The 23,174-nt window shown below is 38.9% G+C and overlaps 1 protein-coding gene across 1 annotated transcript in view; it reads left to right on the top strand.

Moving 5' to 3' along the window:
* Trdn (triadin) overlaps window positions 1-23,174 on the top strand; it is a 205,633-nt gene that overhangs the window by 177,700 nt on the left and 4,759 nt on the right. The window contains exons 13-15 of the mRNA XM_033763212.1: window positions 12,298-12,351; window positions 16,983-17,012; window positions 23,076-23,105. Of these exons, the coding sequence (XP_033619103.1) occupies window positions 12,298-12,351; window positions 16,983-17,012; window positions 23,076-23,105 (114 nt within the window). The remainder of the gene's footprint in view (window positions 1-12,297; window positions 12,352-16,982; window positions 17,013-23,075; window positions 23,106-23,174) is intronic.

The raw sequence follows: 23,174 nt of genomic DNA, 5'->3' as shown, positions 1-23,174 counted from the left end.
CTGCTCAAACAACCAAAGAAACTGCTAGAACCTTTTAAAACTCCATTAAATCCATAGTCTTTGCTTAATAAGCCCATATCAAGACACTGAACCTGACTTAGGTGATATTTCTTCCACCATGATCCCACACACTTAGAGCACATTCCTATGCCTGGTCCCCAGTCCTCTGCTTGTAAGAACTCTGGAAGTTCTCATGGGTCAGGCCTTGCATATCACACTCAGGAGCCTTCTGAGAGTTTATCCTGGTGGGTTGTAAGGGTGGGTCGATGCCTTAGCACTGCCGTGCTTGGTATCTACAGCAGGGACAGTCGTCACTGCTTCCACAGCCAACACAGGATTAGTTTTCTCAGCAGAGATGCTGAGGCTAGCAGCACAGGCGCTGCAGTGGGGACACCTCTGCCTTTAAGAGCCTAGGGGAAATCTCTTCTTTTGGCACAATAATCTCATCAAAATCCAGCAGTTCAATGTCACCAGCTTAGTGAGCTTCCTCCCCAAATGTTTATATCCCAATTGACTGGATACCATTCTTTTCCCATCAGTGCCCTCTCTTTCCCCCTCAACATGCCACTCAAGATTGTGGATTCACCTTGTGCTGTCATTCAGCCAGTCACATTATGAAGTCTTGGGTTCAGGTTCTGGTGACTTCAGCCTGGTGGCTAGAGGCGAGAACGTTCTTCTTCAGGACACAGGCTCCTTTAGAGTGTTTATGGTTTTCTGAATCTTAGAATTGGAATCATTGAACTCATTATTTTCCTTTAGTAGTTTTTGCAGAGAGACTAAGAGCAAGCAGCCTGCATAATCATATTTCTTACTCTTCCAAAAGTATTCAAGAAAATTACATGGAGAGCCATTAAATTCCTTGCATCTCACAAGTGACAAAGTAGGATAATAAAATGCATCTGTGTTGCATATTATTTTAAATCTTTCCCACCATGGACTATCAGTGCTACGCAGTGTCAGAAGGACAGAGTATAGTAACTCTGAGGCCTTATCAAATTGGAGAGCCAATTAAATCAGTTGCAGAAATTCATTACTAAAATTCTGTTTTTGCTAAAAAAAATTACTCCAGTACCAACATCTGTAGTAGGTAGGATTCTCTAGAGAAACAGAATCAGTAGCAAGTGCGGGTGTATTTATGCCGTACTCACAGGACCAGAGCCAGGACAGTCCATAGCAGCTGCCTGAGCTCCGGAGAACTGGGTGACTCAGGAACTTCTCAGTCCAGGACAGAAGGTGCAGAACCAGGGGGATCGAGGATGCAGCCTCAGCCCAAGTCAAAGGCCTGGAAGTTCATAGAAGAGAGGGTCACCGGGCTGAGGCTGTGTTGGAAGGCTGAGAAAACTGGAGACATCCAAAGTTGATGGCAGGAAAAGCCACACTTGTTCAAGAACACTGGAGTCCTTAACACACACTCCCTTCTTTCCCTCCCTTACTCCACCCAAAGTAGAGTCCTGTTGATTGGATGAGTCTTCGCCCTGTTTACTGGCCTACAAGTTAATCAACCACAGACATGTCCAGAAATGGGTTCTACTCATCTGCTAGGCATTTCTTACTACAGTGGAGTTAACACAGCAAATGAACAGCCCTGCTATATATGTTATTTTAAACAGCATTAGAAAAAGCCAAGAATGTTTATTCTTTTCATTTTTAAGCTGCCACATCACCCAGTCTCTGTTTCTCATTAATAAGTTTTCATTAAGGAAAAGTTCTATAATCAAACACATTCATGGAATAATGAGTTCGGTTAGATGGGTTTCTTCACGGTAGAATTTCAGCCTGTACTTTCCTAAGCACATCGCCGTCTGAAGAGTATAGCATCTTGTATGATGTGCTTCCAGGAGTTTTATCTTTTGCTCCTTCTTGTGGAGAAAAACATGTCAGGACTAATATTCAATGGAATCCACTTTATTTTATTTATTTTTTGTACCAGGGATCAAACTCAGGTTCTTGCACTTGCAAGGCAGGTAGTGGAACCACTGAACTAAGTCCCTGGACCTAATCCACTTTAAAGTGCTATGAATAACTTGAAAATTGTTTTACTCATTTCACACTCTTACATGATCTGCCACAGAAATTCAGACAAGGATTACGGATGGCTACGTTTGGGATGCAAAGTATGGAAATTGATTTGTGTCTGTTGTTTGCCAAACAATTTTTATTAATTGTCACAAAAATAGAGTTTGCTGCTTCATATTATAAAATATGAAACAAGAACTGCACAAGAGATGAGTGTGATGCACAGTGAGAGGCTACAGTCACAATCAGAGATTCTGATCCCTGAATGCCCTGTTCATGGTGTTGAGATAAGCAAGGCAGGTAATAGAGCACAGATACCTCCTGGGTGCTCCGCCCTCCTCCAAGCATTTGTAGTACACTGATTCCTCAGCTAGAGGTGCAGAAACGGATGCTGTTCTTAACACACTTTCCAGATGAGGAAACCGAAGACAGAGCTGTTGAGTTATTGCTGAAGTGACACAAATAGAAATCTGTTTCGGTAAAATCCTTTTGGGAAAATAATTTCTTATTGCAAAATTCTTTCTGATATATATATATACACACACACACACACACACACACACACACACACACACATATGTATATGTATATATGGGGAAGACAAATATGGAAATCAGATGAAAGGTCATACGGAAATTCCATCTTCACTGAACGCATAGTTTTGGAGGAGATGGAAAGGTGTCTGTAAACAAAGAAAGGGAACAAAGAATGGGAGATGCGCATTAAGAAAAGTTTTGATAAAAATGTAGGCCCCAAGGAGGGAGAAAACACTTGCACACTGGGGAAGAGAGTACTTTTTAGGAGAAGATAGCATTTGAGTTTGAATGGCCTCCCTCGTATATGAAATATGAACTATTATCTGATAGACGTGGAGAATAGAATGGTGGTTACTAGAGGCTGGAGAGAGTAGACCGGATGGAGGCTTAGGAAAGGGTCAGTAGGGATGGCTCTAGTCAGTTTACAAGGGGATAGGGTTGATGCAGGACACAAATTTATAGGAGTATTTTATAATATCCACACAAAAAGTCAAATGCAGCAGAGTGCAGGGCATCCGTCCGTGCACTAGAGAATGGAAGGATCCAGCCAAGGGCCTGGGTCCCACAGCAACGTCCTGCACACGTCCCGCTGAAGGCGGGGAGCCCATGGCGATGTGCAAGTCTGTATGGAGGATCTGCACCGGTAAGGCCTAAGTCCAGTAGTGGAAGCCAGGAAGTCTGCACCAGCAGGGCAAAGGCTCTGTGCCACCAGGCTCAGGGATCTGCGCTGGAGCCAGGGAGTGACGCTCAAGGTTAAGACCAGAGCTCCCCGGAAGAGAACAGCAGCCATTCCAGAGGATGGGAAGACCCGAACTCCTGCCTCCAGGAGAGCAGCTGTATTCCTATCAGGAACACCAGCCTCAGCAAGCTTCTCCTGGGAAATCAGCCACAAGAGACCTTCCCCTCTGGACTCAGTTTTCTTTCTAGTAGAGGACACTCTACTTGTCCAGCTACACTTTCTGCCTCTAACTCATCGTCACTCACCTTAAGCTCTGAATAATTTCCCTCTTTCTATTTTTATTCCTTCCCCCAAACCAGACAGACAGTGGTTGCCAGCACCTACCCAATATCAGATTAGATTTTCTTTTCATTTAGTCCTGAAGTTTAATTCTTCTTTTAAGAAACTTCCTCTTTCCTGACCTTGTTGAAATCAACCTTTGGATTGTTCTTGTACCCTAGTAAACAATACTTTTCTTGATGAAGTGGAAACCTGAGACCTTCTGTGTATTTGCGACTTGGAAAAATTTTGCACTTCCATTACTTTAATTTACACCTCCATGTGGATGATTTTAGAATCTCCAGACATCTTCAGGGACCATTCTTTTCCCCAAAAATGCTCAATATTTTCACTTAAAGTTCTACTCCTGTTTCCTACTTAATGTGTACTAAAAGCTTTAATCGTGTTACGTTAAAATCGGCTCTTTTCATAGATCCAAAATTTTCTTTATTTAAATAGCTTTTTTTCTCTGTATGTATCAAATAAATTTAAATAGTCTATTGATTTTTTTAAATTTCAAATAGCTCACATTGCTTTCTTTCCATTGCTCTGAACACTTGTCTGCTCTAGGAGGTTTTCCACTTTCAGGTGGTAAACTCCAGAGAAACTTACCTGGATTCTCTGGTATAACAGATACCATTTTCCCTGACAATCACAGAAAATTGGTATCTCTGCAAAGCACTGCTCAAAAATCCAGTGCTTCTGAGTGTCCTGCAAAAAGTTTACCTCGTCTGCTGACAATGCAAGGTTAATTGTTTGGCCATCATTTTCTTTTGAACAATTTTGATGTCTCTTTAAAATAAAACTTTAAGCAAAATAAGCTTCACAGTTTATTGAAGCAAAAACTGATTTATGAACAGGCAGCGTTCAAATCTAAAAGAATTTCAGAGGATTCAGTCAGCAGTTGGGCAGCGAGTGAAAAGCCGGACCCTCAGGGTGAGAAGCAGCCTGACTGACTGCAGTGGCTCCTTCCTGTGGGGACTTGGTCTGGTGACTGGCGGAGCTGAGCTGTTCGGCTCAAATTCATTTCCGGGGATTCACACCACAGCGTCAGCCTCCGGCAATGGCCAGCTTAAATAATTTACTAACTTTTAGTTATTGACAACAAACAACACTCTTCTGCCCCAGCCAGGCTGATCCATAATTCAGGGGACACATTTGAATTCACTCACTTCACAGCTTTCTTTTCCTTATCCTGTTGCGGGTCTATCCCCTGCCTCTCCATCCGACTTTTTACAAATTTCCTGCTTAAAAATGGAAAACTCAGATCTGAAACTCAGATTGCCGCACATTTTATTCCGGATCGTTCGAGCAGTGCCTCTAAGCAAGGGAGGGCGAAACTTGGACTCAGGTGCTCAGGGGGCTCACTGTCAGCAAGCTCAGGAACAATAAACAGAGAAGAAAGTGCGTGACAGCCCTCAGTAATTATTTAGAGAAGCATTTTTCTCATTTTAAATTAAATTGCACATCATTCAATTCCTAAGCTGTCTATTCATTCTGCGAACTAAGTGTGAAGAACGCGTGCGCTTAAAAAATAAAACTGAATTCTTCAGATTACACGACTTAGAACTCTATGCTGAGGAGCCTTTTCTTTGGAAATGATTTTAATGTATCGCTATAATAACTCTGTATTTTATAAACCTTGAAATTTTTACAAGAAACTTGGATTCTCTTTGAATTCGACTATAACAACTTCAGATTTTGACATCTGCAAAACTGCAAATCGGGAAAAAAGATGCAGGAAGTCTGAGTGATTTGCGAAGATAATTACTACCCATTTGATTTAGATTTTCAGGCACATAGCATTGATTTTTCAAGCACCTCACCATTATTCATTTATTCACTCGAGAACATTTACCAGGTGTCTGCTCAGTGCCAGAAACCTTGATAGAGGCAGAGGCTCCCGGTAGGAATAATCTTCTGCCAGTTTTCCCCTTATCACTGTCCTTAGTTTTATATTTTCATAGCATTATGTTTCCAAGGAAAGTTCAGTTCATAACATTTCCTAATGGAGTAATGCATTGAAAATACCTTGTCTCCTTTTCTATAAAAGTGAGAAACAGAACGGCGCTCTTAACAGTGTTAGAGCAATAGCAAGCTGCATAGATTCCACTGTTCAAATTTGTTATGGAAGAGCCATGCCCTTCTCCCAGGTATAAGCTGTGAGTTAGGGCACCAGCGACGGAGCTGAGTTTGATTTCCACCACGGAAATTTGAGCTCAAAAGGGTAGCTGAAGAGTCAAATTCCATCACACTCATGCCCACACACACACACGTGTGTGTGTGTGTGTGTGCGTGTGTGTGTGTGTGTGTGTGTATTCATCTGAATAATTTCTGTAGGATAAAATGACTTATTTTCTAAAATGAACTCCTGATTTTTTTTGTTTGTTTGTTCGGTTTTGTTTGTTTGTTATTTGGGTCAGGGATCGAACTCAGGGCCTTGCCCTTGCCAGGCAGGGGCAGCTCCACTGAGCTACATCCTGACCTTGACTTGATTTATCTTCTTAAAGAGTCCAAGTGAATCTGAGAGTTTTAGACAAGAAAATAAATCACTCAGGTGAGGAATGAAATATTTTTCTAGATCGTTACTTTGTTTCAATAAAGTGTCACGTTTCTGCTAAAAACTCTGAACGGAATTCAAATTTCTACTTGATTCCAAATTTTTTAAAGAATTGTGTACCACGCTCATGAAAACCTGTCAAGGTTATTAGCCAGAATGCTTACTTTGAAGATATTATGAAAATTTGTGGTCACCCAAGATGTGTGTCAATAAAAAAAATACATTATCGATAAATTTACCATCAAGGAACATACAAGTAAATCCTTCAGATAACCCTGTCCTCTACCTGCATATCACTGAGTTTAGAAAGTCGCTACTGAAGCCAGGCACAGAGAAGAGAACCTCTCATTCCAGCACCCAGAGAGGCTGAGGCACAGGGGTGATAGATCAAGCCCGGACCGGGCAATTTGGAAAGACCTTGTTTTAAGAGGGTGGCGGGGGGAGGAAAGAGAGAGAGGGAGAAAAGGAGGGAAGAGGGGAGAGGAAGAGAGGGGAAGAAGTTAAAACTGGGTTGAAGATGAACTTCAGTGTGAAGGTCCTGCTTTTAATCCTAGCACAAAAAGGAAGGTCTCGTTCTTGTCTTCTCTATTGATTACAAAAACATCTGTTATTTCATCATTTAAATATATTTATACCTCTGTCTTCAAGTCTAAGTTCCAAATTATTAATGACTTAAGAAACTTTGCGCTCACACACTCTATACAGACAACTTCAGGGTGCCAGGACATTGCTCACTACTCCATGTTTTCAAGTCATTTTCTGTTTTCCTGTGCTTGATTCTCTTTCAAGAAAAGAGGCAAAAGCTGTTGGCATCTGCACAAACTGCAGTTAGATTGTGATTTATATGTAATGATAGAATTTTTATCTCATTAAGAAAATGATTGCCATGGGAAAAATTGAAAATCTGATTTATTAAAGATTGGGAAAAAAATAAAAGGGCTAAAAATAAAGATTAAGAATTTGAATAATCATTTTTTCTGAGTTAAACTCTGTAAGACTATTATTAAGTTAAAAGCTGCTTAGATTCTAAACACAATATCTTGCTTGATAGGGTGAAGATTTTCTGGAGAAAAAGAATTCTAGCTACACTATGCTGTCTATTGCAAATGATGCTGCCAGGTTATTTAGGTTTCTAACCTCTAGCAATAAGAAATTATTGTGATAAATTATTCATGTTTGTGCACTGTGCACCTTTGGCAGTTTGCATATCTGGCAGGGAACAGGCCCTTCCTTCAGGTTTCTGTCCCCTTGGGCGGACAGAGTGGCCAAGGCAGACTTCTCGGTTATTTTCATCTCAGTAGGGTATTATCACGCTAAAATGAAGTCACACTCTGAAATGTGTCATCTGGAGCAGTAAGTACAAGAGGCCCAGGTTAAGAACCTTGAAGCACATAGTAACTTTTGGTTTAAATGTTAACCTTTCTCTGGGGTATATCCACATTTAAAATAACCCCCCTTTTTTTTTAAGAGTAGAGAACAATAATTTAGAATTTAACTCAGTCACTTCTTGGGTTTCAGGATAAATTTTTTTTAGTTTTTAGCATCTTATTTAAAAAAATATGTCCACTTTTGAGGGATCAAATTTCAGCTGCTAAACCACTCAGGATGAATTTCTCTGCTGGTTTAAATGAAAGGCTTTCAAATTTTCCATACTTAGTTTATCACTTAACAAAAATCCAAATCTCTTGTACATTGCAGGACTAGCAAGAGACAGTTATATAAAAGGATTTTTTTTTAAAAAGGGCAATAAAAGAAGTTTGATTCATAACTTGAGTGTGGAAAAAAATGCTATTTCATGCCATAGTGAAAATAGTAAAATTCTGCAAAATTCTCAAATCATATCTGAGTAAGAATATCCTATGGAAAGTCAAGTTCTGACATTTAAAATTAAAGGGCTTTCTGCATAATAATCAGTGATCAAAGAGCAAAAAGTTTAATTAGTTTTGTGTCATCTCAGAAATTAACACACATTCTTAAATGCACAGTTTTATATCAAACTGGTCAGCTTAGAAGGTTTTTCACATTATAATTAGATTTTCTATGCAATGTCTATTATAGACAATTTTTTTTTCAGCAGTTTGCTATGGGCCAGGGTGTCGGGGTTGAATAAGCAACAATTAATGATTCTTAGGGAGGTTTTTGGCTAGGTGTGAAGGGATATTTGTACAAGAAGCAATTGTTTGATTACACCTTGAAATGGAAATCTGTACCATTCAGCCCTGCCAGTGAGATATTGAGAAATGATCAGAAAGAAAATTATGGTTCCCGTCTCCTGCTTTTCTACCTGCGGCCACTCATGTTCCTGCCCTGGTCGGATTGCTCCTCTTTCTAATAGAAGCTTTGTTGCTTATTAGGCTACTTGCTGAATTGAAGGGATATTAAGTGTTATTCAGAGACTGTTCTTGTCACTTTTACAGTAGTAATTGATTTCTCCCAGTGTAATTTATAAATAAAACCATAATACATACATGATTTTTTCAGAGGCCAGGGGATATTTAAAAATATTTAGATGTAAATATGATTCTCAAAAATACTGTGCGTTGAGGTTTAGTAAAAAAAAAAAAAATGCCAGAGACTCATGATGCACCAGTGCATTTTTGCTAAAGTCATTTGAGAAGTCTATGAGTTTAGACCTTATAATAATTCGTCGGGGTATAAACAGTAGTCTATAGATAGGTGAAAAGTCCATAATATTAATCTTATATTTAAACCTGTGTGCAAAAACTGATTCCTTAACAAAATATTTGCAGCCTCACAATGATTTTTCAATCAATCTTGTAAATCAATCTCTGCCATACTGATGTAATCAAGAAATTGAAGCGCATGGTTTATCTAAATACTGCCAATTTGTTACTAGAGATATAACAGGTGTTGGCGCCTTACACAGAGTAACTTATCTAATGATTTCCTGCTGAAATGCTTTCACGTAAATTATACTGGCATTTTAGTCTAGGTCCATACTGCCCGATTTTATAGCACGAAACACTACAGTTAAGGTTTAGGTGTAAAATGTTCCTCCAAGTTCTCATTTCGGAAGTGGAGCTATTAGAAGTGATTAGATCATGGGGCACCATAATTAACACTATGGGGCGCCAAATTGCACCGTGACTGAGTTTCTGGCTGACTCTGTGCAGTATTGGGAGGTGGGGCCCAACTGGAAGAGCAGGAGAAGGGACCTGAAAGGACGTATTAGGCTTCTTCTCCTCTCTCCATTTCCTGGCCACCATTGAGGAGATTTCCTCTGCAATAAATGCCCTCGCGCAGGCCCTCTCTGCCTTAGAACCAGCTTACCGTGGGCTGAACCCTCTGAAACCATGGGGCAAGATAAACCTTCCCTCCTTTAAGTGGTGGGTGCTGGGTATTTTGGCTCAGCAGTGAGAGAGCCGACTTTTACATTTATCAGCTTCAAAATCATTATACTCTTTAGTCGGATGCCCCTGTGATCACTTCACTTAAATCACTGAACTCTATTTCAAAAATAAAATTACTAAGTGAAAGCTAATATAAGAAAAAAATCATTTGAAAATGTTCATTGGAGTACGTAGAATCTGTGTAGTATAGAGAAAATAAGTTGGCCATTACTTGATATTTGGAAATGGATTTGGGGAACATGGGCTCATTATGCTGTTTTTAAAATCTTTGTATATGTTCGGAGTTTTTCTCTAGTAAAAATTTCTTTTTTGTCTTATTTGGCACAAATCAAATAAAAGCATTATATGTATTTTAATGAAAATTTGTGTAGATTTAAAATGGTTTTCTCTTATACTTTTGATGTGGCTTTCTTATGATCTGCATTATGGTCTTGGTATTGTCTCCCTTCCTTAACCCATATGGTTTTGAAAGCTAAAATACTGTGTACAAGCAGAGATCAAATCCGGTCACCTCCGTGTATGAGCTCCATAACTTTGTCGGTGATATTGCTCTCGGGAGGACGCAGTTGGCAAAGTCATCGAAAAGGCATTCGGTTTTCCACTGAATAGTTTGTGAACGAATATAAATAATTGCAAAAGCTCAAGATTAGAGCAGCATAGAAGGAAGCCGTGATCCTGAAATTCATGTCCATTAGAGTTCTCTACAAGTGGACTTCACAAAATGTCCTCTTCAAAGCCCATTCTACCGGGGGGCAGGACCTTCAGTGCACTGCAGTGGTGTGTGTGTGTGTGTGTGTGTGTGTGTGTGTGCGTGTGTGTGTGTGCATTAGTAAACTGTAGCGTCTGAGGGGAAGAGGAATGGAGTCAGGGAGGCTCAGGGAGGGAACTGAGGCACAGCACAGTGAAGGTCCATGAGGAACTGAGTCATAACACATCCCTCCCAAGGGTACACACAGCCAGAGTAGACAAGTCGGGCTACTTGAGAGAGGTGTGACTCTGGGAGAGACGAGCAGTCTTCCAGATCACCCAAGTGGGGACCACTGAGTAGTCAGGGACCAGTTTCTGAACTTAGTGAAGGAGAAGTTCCCGAGGGAGAAAACAGTGGACAGCCCGCTGGGAGGAAGAATTGAGTCTTAAGAAAAGCTCCATATTCATAATTGTTATGTCCTGGACGGTTCCATCCAATCCCACAAGGATGGTTTTGTTTAGGATGAAAGATTTTCTTTCAGAAAGAAACTGAAGAAAACAGTAGAAAAATCTGCTGCAAATTTTTTAAAGTAACTTACAACTGATACCTTAAAACCATTTTTTTTTTTCCTAAGCTTAAGCATGAACTGCTCTACATGGTTCGGAAACTTTGAAAAGCCCAAGGAGAGAAACATCTGAACAGCTTGGGAGCATCTGTTGATTGTTTAGACATATTCTTTTCATTTCTCCATCCCACTTTTACTCAGCAAATATTAACTGAGTGGCTACTATATGCTAGTCATATAGATGAAGGTTTAGAGCAGCACATAGAACTATGGTAAGAATTCAGTATCTACATGTAAATACTGACAACTTATTAGCTGAACCATCTAGTCTAGGCTGGACAGAGATCATACTGGCATTGTAGTTGACTGGAATTTTGTTCCAGAAAAAAATGAATATTACAGTTTTGTCAAAAGATTTGTCTGAAGAAATAACTGTACTAATAAAATCATATATGTAGAGCAAACAGTATTTCTTCTATGTAAAACCACAAAAACAAATTTGCATTCTAATAATCATAGTTATGATACAAATGAATAATAATCTCTCCAACAATAAGTAAAGTATAAATTAGAAATTAAACCTCTTTTACGGGGCCAAAAAATGTGGAATGTTAGCTTATAATTCTTTGCCAAATTATTGTCATACAATCTTGTTATCTTATAACTTTAATTTATATTTCAATTTTAAATAAGGTAATATCAAATCAAAGATTAAACACGTGTATATATGTATATATCAAATGCTACATTTACAGATAGATTAGTAAGTGCACATGATAGCTCCTAAATAAATATGAGATGAGTGAATACAGGTGAATATCTAAAACAAATTACCAAATCTTTGCATGTTGCTAAAAATTTTTATTATCAAAAACTTAGCAAAGTGAATCAAGAGGCATAGTAAGTGAAATGTGAGATCCATCACTGCATGTAGAAGTCTTTATTCTCTCTTTATTTGTACTCCAGATAGTTAAGCACATTTTCATTTGCCATGTCTTTCTTGCACATTTCTGTAATGAGAAAACTGCAGCTTGCTTCCTCTCGGAAAGCTGTCATTACCGAGGCTACTCTGATAGTGAGGCCACTGCAGTGCTTGGGCCGGAGGGGGCGGATCAGAGATGCATCTCTGGCTGGAAATTGGTGGCCAGGGTTAATTCTTATGGGTCCCAGTCAGTGACTTTCACCCACCACTTTATTAGTGCCTAAACATCCCACCAATTTGAAGGATGCTAATCCAGAAATAACTTACCGAGAAATTTTAAGTGTTCAAATTCCAGTAACAAATGTAAAACAGTATTTCATGGTCACACTACAAGGAAGTCACATAGTTTTTTGGAATCTTTATCTTGTGCTTTAACTTCAGTCTTTTCTTTTCTTCTTTTTATTTGTCTCAGCAAGCCTCATTCTCTGCAATTCCCTCAATATCTTTATTTCCCCTCAAAACTGATGAATGCCATAATCAATATTACTATGTTATTGTTTTTATACTTCTTTCCTTCTTTGTTTACATATGTCTTGAAATAGTACTTTGCAATAATTTATTTACCTTTTTTTCTTTCCCAAGAGCCAGGAAAAGCTCCTGAAACCAAACAAGGTACTATAAAAGTTGCAGCACCAGGTAAGCCATAAAACAACAAAAGTCCAATTGCTTTTTTTCCTCCATAAGTGAATAGCACTTTATTGACCAAGGCAAAAGCTGTTTATTGAAGGATAGCACCATCTGCTGGGTTATTACAAAAACTGTTATATGATGGCAGGAAGACACACTTGCAAGTAATCATTTGGTAATGGGGCCAGGCATTCGAGACTAAGACAAAATTGCAGAGGAATTGCAGAAGGAAACAAAGATGAGGATTTGGGCTCCAAATTTCAGTCATCGAGCTTTTACATATATCCAAAGTAATGGTGGAGGCCAACAAAACTGGTTAATTCTCAAACCATGAGGGCTAGTTTGATGAAAACCTAAGGGAAGGGCACAGATTTTTGCTGTGGTCATGCACAGATCTTTAGATGACACATTGAGAACATGAAAGCTTCAATGTTTATTGGAGATCTTTGTCTTCTCTCCCTCCACAACTCAGCAATGGTGAGGAGGTGCTGAGACAGGGGTGCAGACACATGTGGGGTGCAGCTCACATTAGATTCCTCAAGCAGACCTTGGACAGTTTAAAAATCGTTGATTTGTAAATGAGCAAATTATAGAATTTTATGTGAAAAAGATAAATCACCCTTGCTCTTTCTGTTCTGACTGAAACTTCCATAGAACGTGGTGTAGATGTACAACTGTAGCTCAAGGAGGGAATTTCGTTTTACTTCAACCTCTTATTAGGAGTTCAGAGGGAGAAACTGGAGATATTTGGAAATTCCCTCCAAATGTGAGCTTGAGGCTATGGTTTCTTTAACATTCATACTACATCCAACAAGACAGCCTCTGAACTTACTCTTTGGGAATAAAGGAATTATTTTTGAGTGAATGGTAGTCTAGTCATAAATTCTTGTTAGAACTACGCTTGTGAGAAAATCAGATGGAAATGTTGGTTGAGCACAGAGAGAAAGGCAAGAGTTAGGCAGCATATGAGCTCACTATAATGACAACCACATACCAAGGCAGGAATAAAGAGAGCCTCTACAGTTCTCTCACAGGCACATTTGCTAACACTCCAGGAATGAAACTAAATCATGCACACAAATATAGAAGTAACATTTTCAAGTATTAGATATGTGAACACATGTGGGGTGAAGCTCACATTAGATTCCTCAAGCAGACCTTGGCCAGTTTAAAAATCGTTGATTTTTAAGATATCAGAAGTTGTACAGAACTTACATACACTTGGGAATAATGCTATAGTAGACTGATATTTTTTCTGTTTTGTTTTTTGATTTTGGTACTGGGGATCGAACTCATGACCTTGCAAGGCAGGTGGCTGCACCACTGAGCTAAATCCTCAGCCCTAGACTGATGTTTTAGAAGGAGCAAAATTAATAATGCTTGTAGGGTGATAAAGGCTACATCGTATCTTTCTTTTACTTTTTACTTTTGCAAGAAGAAATATTTAATATGGAAGTTTACCTGAACACGTGTTTAATTGTAATTATTGTTAAGATTCTCATACTTCTTTGGAAATATATTACTAAAGTTATTTTAATGAAGTTTCGAGGCACTAAGGAGTCTATGAAATAAATATCTCTATAATGTAGGAGACTGATTTGGAGATACAAGACATGTAAGGAATACATAGATAAGGTGTCTTTAATAAAATCATAGACATATTGAATATTATGTGATTGAAGACGATGTAGCTGTTAGTGTTGGCATTTGAGGGATTCTTCGCGGGTGAGCAGGGATGCGGCTGGGAATCGGACTGGCTGAGAAGAGAGCGCTGTCAGCCCAACATTAAGAGTGAGGAAACGCTGCGAGAGTCCACTGTTATTAAAGCACGAGACAAGGACCTCAGAGAAGGTCATGGAAGGGACATAAGAAAGGTACAAATGTGATGATCACTTTGAAGAACTGAGTATAAGCTTGGAGCCCCAGAAAGAGTGAAAGGGTGCTTCCCGCTGGAGCCTGGGAGAAAGGAGGGTGCTGACTCCTGTATGCAGGAGGCCGGAGAGATGAGCAGCTGGAAGGAAGATGGAGCCCTTTTTTGGCGGATGATTAAGCTTGACCAGATGAAGAGCAATCCGGGCAGAGATTTTTCAGTCACCCATTAGAATCGAGGTGGAAGTTCTATCTGATTTGTAGGTATCATATGATAAATAGTGAGAAGGCCAGGGATGTAGCTCAGTGGTGCCACCACCTGCCTCACAAGCACAAGGTCCCGAGTTCTATCTTTACCCCCCCCAAAAAAAACCCAAAAAACCACTTGAACTATAACCCCGATAGCCTCATCACCATGAGATAGGAATGAAGAGCCCCGTCACTGAGGACCACAACTATCTGGTAAATCAGGTATCACTGACAGAGTCCAGCTGAGTAGAGTAGGACTGGGCTGGCTATCCTGAGGGCTTACAAGGGGACACAGGGACACACGAGTCACAAAGCCATTCTAGAGAGCAGCTGGACCCCAGCAGTTTGGCTTTGCTTAGTTTCTGGGTACGGAATCCAGCCTGCCAGATCACAAAACCTTCCTGATGGCACCGAAGAGAGGCCATCATCTTCCAAGGATACCAGAAGCGCAAGAAACTGGTGTAGATAGCAGAGGTCAAATGCCTGCACTGAATGCTCTGCCATTGTCACTACAAAACTGAAACTTAAACTGTGAAGAAAATAAGAATGGGAAGGAGGAAACAGTGCAGGTGTGTGTTCTATACCTGTACCTTCTTCCTGGGTTATTTTAGATTTTGACATAGCTACAAAAGATTTTGCTGTTTTTAAAAGAACTTAGTTTCAGAGCCTTTCTTCCCTGTCGAGTTCCTACTAATGGCTTTGAAAAATATATTTGCATTCTCAGCCTACCTTCTGTCATCAGGCAAGGCACTAGTCACACTCCTCTAAGAAGTGGGTTTATCATCAGTGAGAAAAAGTACGCTTCTGGGCCAGCCACCAGCTGGGGATCCTCTGAGGGCCCTTGTTAGATGACAGCAACTTTTATTTGTAATTTTGTGCTATCTTATTTTGTTTTCTTGAAAGAGTCTTCCACTTCTACTGTCTAATCCAATTTGCTTTGGAGAGGATATGAATTGAATTATGGGAAATATCGTGAGACACTTGCATAAGAAAAATGCGTATCTTCCTCTTCTATCTAAAAGAGGAACACTGCTTCACCCCTTTTCCATAGTGCACACATCTGAGAGAAAATGTGAATAACATGTGAATTCTAAAATAAAAATATATACTTGCTAGATGATTTTGAAAATTATAAAAATAATTTTAAACAAAAGTGTTATCTGCAAACTAAAGAACGAACAAGTCCAGATCACAAGACATGCTGAAATTATTGCCACATGGCTTTGAAATCTGCCAGGCAGCACCCAAATCTTGAATTCAATTTAGTTGTTATCTTCATTATAGCATTAGCATGGACAAAGTTTTAAAATTGAAGAAGCTCAGAAGCATAGAATCTCTCTATATTTTCTGTATTATCAGTTAAAACTACATTAAAAAGAATGAAATGTCACAAAGTAGAAACAATATGTTTGTAAAGCTCACTTTGTAAACTACAAGGGTAACAGCAAATCAATAACATTTAGGAAGTGTGGGAAAATGACCTATACTAAGTTAAAGCACACTAGATTTCTTTTCTGGCTTTTGTTCCTGGCTTTTGTACTCAGCTGGGCCACTTCCTCCTTGAACATTTCCAAAAGATTTTAGGTCTTGATGCTCCATTTCATTGGGATGCTTTTATTTAGCTGCTATTATGAAGCTACAGGATGGCTTGAAAATGCCACAGCAACACTGTGCTATCACATCCATGTGTAGAGCAGCCCTGGTGTTGGCTCTCAGTGATCCTCAGCATCAGCTTGAGCCTAGCTGGATCACTGAGATCACCATCTCAGATTCAGGGAAGCAGAGTGAGACTTCTCTAAGCTGAGTTTGGCTCCTTGATTGTCTTAGGAGGGCACAGAGGTCCATTCCACCAGGAACCATCCTAAACCTGCAAACATCTCCCTTAAAGGCTTCTGTTGACACCTAAGAGATACAAATTCGTTTCTGATCATCACAAACCACTGCAGAGCCAGTCAGAATTCAAAGCTGCTTAACATATTCTGTGTCCTGGTTCTCTGTACAAATGATGGCATGTTCTTGGTCCAGAGAACGGTGGGACATTTACTCCTCCTTTCTGAAACGGAGTATTTAAGATAGTGTTATGGCAGTGCAAATGTAGAATGCACACTGACATATAATTCTTCAGAATCTACATCTAGGTACTTTGTAGACTATGACTTCCATGTTTCGGTATATCAATTTGTAGTCTTGTCTTTAGTGATCTTCCAGGATTTACTGTGGTTTCCTTTAATATAACTCTTTGAAACCTAAATTTAACTTACAATAAATGTATATTTATGAATTTGACTTAGCTGTATGACTCAATATATCACTTATTTCATTTTTGCTACATGCTTATTTCTGAATTTAAAAAATATTTATATGAAATAATATTTCAGATGTTATTCTTACTGTGAACTTGCAAGAGTTAATTATTATATAGGTGACCACTTGAAACTATAGAATATATTCTTATATTCTGGGAAGTATCCTAAGAAACGATCATTTCATATGTTTAACACTATTTCCTTTCATTATTTCAGCAGCAGTGAAAAAGGATGAGAAGAAGGAAGGTATGTTCAACGATTCCTTTCACCTTTTGTAGGAACAACTCACCAATGTTCAGAGTTGGGTTTGGGATGCTGTCCTAGCTATATTCCCGTAGGATATAGGATATTGCTGGATCTATTATGTGCATGTATTTAGCATGCATGGGCTCTTCTATTGCACCTCACACAAAATGATGCGCTAACTATTTAAACAGTAATTTTCATGCAGTCTTTTTCAAAATAAAAGGGGTAGCACAGAGCACCTTCAGTTCCTCAGTCTCCTACTGTGTTGGCAATTTTATCAAATATCAACAATTGGTAAAATACCCTCATAGTAACTCCTTATATCTTTGACACATACAAGCAACCGATGTCACCTTGCTCTGTTGAGCTACAAATACGTTATAGTCCATTCCTGGCAATCCACCTGCCTTTATCAGGGGCCTGATACAGAGTTTAATAATCTTGTTGCCAAAGCAGATTGCACTGGATGGAATTAAATGGGCAAGAAAAACATTATGCATGACTATTGCAAAAAGGAACCAAGTCTTTTAGCACTGGAAAGAGATGGAACCCAACCACAGGAAAACTAAAAGCCTGAGACTTTAAGTGTGAAGGGAAGCGGCAGAAAATAAGATTTTGTGGGAGTAGATGGCCAGTGTGCTGAGCTAAGGGCTTCTAACAGGCACAAGGCAATGTTGGGCCTCAACTCTACCAAGACAGTGGGAGACAGGAGCACTACAATTGATTGATTGATTGCTTGATATTCAAAATATTTCAAAAATATGGCTCTCTGTGCCTTGTGAAAGACAGCTCTTGGTTGTGAAAGATTTCTAACTTGAAGGTTCAGAGAAATAATTTACAATTGCAGGATTTCTACAGTAAAAGCTCTAAGAGAGGCCCAAGGCCTACAGGCAGGAAGAAATGTGTCTGATCTCAGCCAAGTAGAAGACAGCGGTAAGGCTGTTCTGATCGCTGTGACTGTCCATTTAGCGATGTCGGCAGTGTCCTCTCGGCCAACACTGACCGGGGGTCTCCACAGCTGCGGCCCACCTGGGCTGATTTCCTTAGTAACAATACAAGAAATTGCTAATGACTTTGAAAATGACAATTATTATTAATGTAAATCTAGGGTTATAGTTTACATTAGCATCTTCAAAGTTTTATCTAATCACAATAGTTTGAGAGTCACATTTTCTTTCTGTTGAACAGGAAACTAAAAGGTCAGATACGTGGGTGAATACAATATTCTAGTTAGTTGATTGGTATTCATTCGGAGAGAGCAAAACACAGTGTAATAATAAGGGCCCATTCATGTGAGTCTTATTAAGAGTCTGAAATCAGTATTAATTCCCCATAGAGATAGCAAATCTTTTCAGTGTATTTTGGAAAATTCCACCATTTATGTTATCAGTACTTTGGGGAATCAACCAACATGTTGTAAGAAAGACAGTGAGTTCTGAGCATGGTTTTTGACAGGAAACATGTTCCCAGAGAGGTTAATTTTTCCTCCACCATCTCCACTTAGGAAAAAAAATTGATCATTTGATTGAGATAAAGGAGAAAGCTGAACATTTTTTTTTTTAATTCATTCAAGGCAAAGTAGTGAGAGAATTTTAGGACTACGAAATAGTCAAATTTCATGGCTTTAAGTTTTATATTTGTTCCCCTTCCATTACTCTACCACCCAGATTTTCTAATTCTCTTTTCCTTGCCTTTATACCTCTTTTCAAATTTGAGGAAGTGTCCATAACCGACATGAAGTGTTTAGGCACTTTAGAGCTTGGGCAGAGCCGTGTCCCTGGGATTCGGAGATCCAATTCCTTAGGACACAGAAACCTGCCTCCATTTGGATTTAACATTCGAGTTCTGGAGCAAGCCTTAACCCTCACTTCCTCTTTGCACCTGGCCTTTAGTCTCCCAGTCTCCCAAAAATGTCACTTTGGCTGAACTCTCTTTTGCTTAATTCTTCAAAAAATAATTAGAAAAATTAATGTTCATTAAAGAAAGACCCATACTCTTTAGTGAAATAAATAAGACACACATGTAAATACCGAATAGTTTCTCTGCTGTGAAAAACTAAAAATGTAAATTGTATAACTGTATACAAATTGTATACCTGATAATGTGAAATAGGAAGTAAAGGGCCAAAGGAGAAAGGGAAGTGGGAAGGGTAGGGAAAAGGAAATAAGGGGCAAGAAAAAATTTGAGAAAAGGAAAAAATGGAAACAAAGTATTTATAAATAGGGGAGGGAGGAGGGGGTAAAGGAAGGGAAGGGTATGGGGGATAAATGAGAACCAAGATGCATCATGTAAAGATACAAGAACCCAAGATGAATGTAACTGTACTGTATACTTAAAAAGCACCAATAAACTCAATAAGATTTTTTTAAAAGCCCCTAGTTCTCAAGTTGAGGCCTCATATTGGCATTTGTCTCCCCATATTGGTCTCACTAACTTCTCGTGCCCCAGGGTTCTTCAAGGCCAATGCTATTTTTGTAAAAAAAAAAAAAGAAAAAAGAAAGTATAAAGTTGCTGCTTGTGTTTTTCACCTTCCTTCTCACATGAGTGCGCTGGAGTTTCCAGAGGATAACTGAAGTATGATATTGCAGTAGACTAAATACCTGAGCAGATATGCAGATCCAACTGCGGCTAATCACGCCAGATATGAACAAGATTCACAAAATTGTAAAAAATGTCACTCACGTCACCAAAAGTCTTTTGTATTGTGAAATGTATTCGTTATAAAAATATGTTATTTCTATGAACATATAGCAGGCTTACTATTTCTAATTAATAAATACATGATGCATACTTCTAAAAATCATTGGCTTTAATGTTTGAAATTATAAACAATGAAAAATAAATAAAAGCTGTTTGAAGTCCTTCATAATCTTAATAACAGTTCTTTATAAGAAGACCTAATAATTGTTAGGACTCTTTTGGGAGTCCTGAGATGAAAATGTTTGTAATTTTTGGGTAGAAACAGTTATCCTACCTGTAATATTTTCTCTTTGTAAAGTAATCAATTGTATTCACCAAAGTGTTTAGATCACTAAGTACTTAAAATATTGAATGACTTCATAGTGGCCACCAGATAGACTCAGGGCTTCACCTGCAGAAAAAGTCCCCACATGGTCTCTCGCTTGCCCGTCCTGCCCTCCGTCAGGCTCAGATCCCGACAAGCTGAAGACCAAGGCCTGGGTGGTTGGGGCAGTAAAGCTGCAAGGAGCTCCCCTGAGTGCAGGATAATGAATTCCTGCCAGGCAGGAAAGGAAGAGTCTGGAAGGTGCCAACTCTGTGTGGTCCTCGTCCAACAACCCGGAGTGGTAAACCCAAACCACGGAGCCAGATTAGCACCACATGAGGAAGCTTGCTCGCGGCGAAGCCTCTAGACGATGGCCGCAGGGCTCGGTGGTCTGCAGCTCCACTGCAAGGGCTCTGGCAGAGCGCTCAGGAGCTGAAGACAGGACCATTGTGTCTCCTCCCTTCACACCGGTCCATGAGAGCTCGGAAGGTGTGTGGCAGGTGGAGTGGAGCAGCCCCTCACAAGGTCCCCAAGGGCCCGGGTCCGGGGAGGGTCACGGGCACCTGACTGCACTCCAAGTTACCTGTGTTTCTAGCCTGCACCTCTGTGGCCTGTGTGACAGAGTCACCGGGCCACTGCGGAGGGGTTGTGACCCTGTACGTTTCCCAGTCTTCCTTTATAAGCTGTCTCCGCAGAAAGCTGCTTTCTGCTTTATGTAAATGCACTGCCCTTGCTCTGCTCTTGTTCTCCTTACAAAACTTACCTTTTCCTGCTCTGTGGACGTGCAGTCTTGGAGGGTTCAGGATAATTTCTCATCCCCATGTCTGATGCTCCCAAATTAAAGCGCTTTCTCTCATGGGCAGTATTCCATTACAGTTTACCCGCATCTTCTATTACTGCTTTTTCCTGACACTCTGTACTTCATGTTGCTTGTAATCATTTTCTTTTCACACTGATGGAAGACTTTTGACTAAAGGGACCCTGTCCAGTTCACCATTATCCTTTTCAGGGACAACACAGTTTCTTCAACCACACATTGCTCAAGGAGCTCATTTTCCGCTGATGAATCAGCAATATTAAGGGCTTTTAGGATAAACATAGCATCCATGACAGTTATGAACAGGCACCAACTTTCTTACATTCTACACAAGCTTTGTTATGATGATTTTGTTGTTAGTAGTAGTAGTAATAGCAGCAGGAGTAGCAGTAGTAGTAGAGTTACATTCTGATGAGCTTTTTAGGTTTAAGAATTCATAACCAACTGCAGCTTGCTTCCTCGTATGTTTATGTGCTCACTAACACATGGGTGAGAATAGCTGACCTAAGTAGATCTCATTCAAAGTAAATTTCAGTGTAGCTTCCTGTTCTTAAATATATTGGACTTAAAAAAAAAAAGAAATTCACTTGGTTAGATCATGGCTTTTTTTTTTTTTTACATTTCTTCTTTAGGAAATGTTTTATTTTAATAAATACTATTATCTACCCAACACTAGACTTCAAAATATGTTTTTTTTTTATCTTGGTACAATTGATATTTGCTATATTACTGATTTTATTACTAAAAACCAGGAAGCAGATAGATAACAAGCACTTCACAAATACACATATTGTGTTGAGTTTTCCACACTTACCCTATAGCAACATCTAGCTATTTAGCTATTATTTTCCCAAATTGTGAAGTAATTTGCAAAAGTATTACTTTAATGATATACTTTTCTATTGAGTGGATATACAACAAATTTTTTAATAATTTCCTAGCATTAAGAGTACACTGTTTAATATTTCCATCATTTAGAAGTGTTAAACAATTTCATGGCTAAGTTACACATTTATAATTTTGCATTATTCTCTTTGGATTCCTAGAAATGGAATTACTACATCAAAAGGCATGATGATTTTTATAATGGCCTAGATTTTTTCCCAGGTTGCTTTGCTAAAATGTGTTTCCAGCTTAATGAAAATGGGCTATTACTTTCACACTGTTATAGCACTGGTTAATATTTTCATAAAATATCTTTGTTGACCACATAACCACCTCTTGTGGACAAATTGTCATTTTCGAGCATGTTGGCCCATTAGTACTTCTTGGAAATATAGTCAGGATACCAGCGCAGCACTCTATGGTGCGCAAATCCCAAAACGTGGAAATTATTAGTGAATGTCTATTGTTCTGTCCTGAGACAGATACCTGCCACCCAGGGAACAAATTATCTGTCATTTAAAGAATCAACATAGAGTTCATTATTATGGTTCTAATTTCAGTAGTAGTAAGAGAATTTCAAATTTAAGTTATAGAAGAAGTAAAAAGACTGAGGAAATAAGGGATAAAATATTCTAAGAAAAAAATTTAAGCTAAGATGCTTCCATTCTAAAATAAATGAGGTCCCCCCCCCAGGAAAAACCTCTTGTTCTTATTTTCGGGTGGTAGAAGACAGTTTATGACCTAAATAATGATTTTAAAATCAGATTTAAATGATTTAAAATCAGACCTTAGCCGATTGTCCCTCAATTAAAAATAAAATGTGTGTCAGTTGACCATTGAATACACACTGTCGTAGAGGAATTATGAGTATAAAATGTTAATCAGTAGTCCGTGAGCAATATCAAATTATTCCTTTTCTGATACAATGGGAAAAATTTAATATCTTTACTGGAAGTATATTGATTGCTCAAAGAAAGCGCAGTGCTGGTCACTTGAGCTAAATTCCTGGATTTTGGATTAATTTATGGAGTCACATTGTAGATTTGCTCAGTTTGACTTTTTACTAAAAGTTACTGAATTCTGTAGGCCTGACAAAATCTCTATGTAAACTATTATGTGTCTATTTTCTTACATTTCTGTGTTTCTTATACTTCAAAAGATTTTCACATCTGGTCTCATTTAGATATTCATCTTTTTTAAAATAGTAATTTCTCTTAGGCTTTATATTTTAGAGATATTTCATACAGATAATCCATTTTGCCAAAAATTATCTCAGTGTTTATGGAAATTTTTATGAGATATTCAGTCATTGATTTATTCTATCTGTTGTACCAGTAATTTATCTTTGTATTTTCAGAGTCCAAGAAAGTGAAACCACCGACAGAAGGTACTGGAAATATTTTCTTTTTATGCCCTGCATGTGATAAGCCCTAAAGTAGTGTTTTTCAGAAAGGAT

The sequence above is a fragment of the Fukomys damarensis genome, unplaced genomic scaffold (assembly GCF_012274545.1).
Source record: "Fukomys damarensis isolate Sample0158 unplaced genomic scaffold, DMR_v1.0_HiC HiC_scaffold_14, whole genome shotgun sequence".
Lineage (NCBI taxonomy): Eukaryota > Metazoa > Chordata > Mammalia > Rodentia > Bathyergidae > Fukomys > Fukomys damarensis.
Note: the sequence above shows the minus strand (reverse complement) of the source record. Positions and strands in the feature narration are given on the sequence as shown.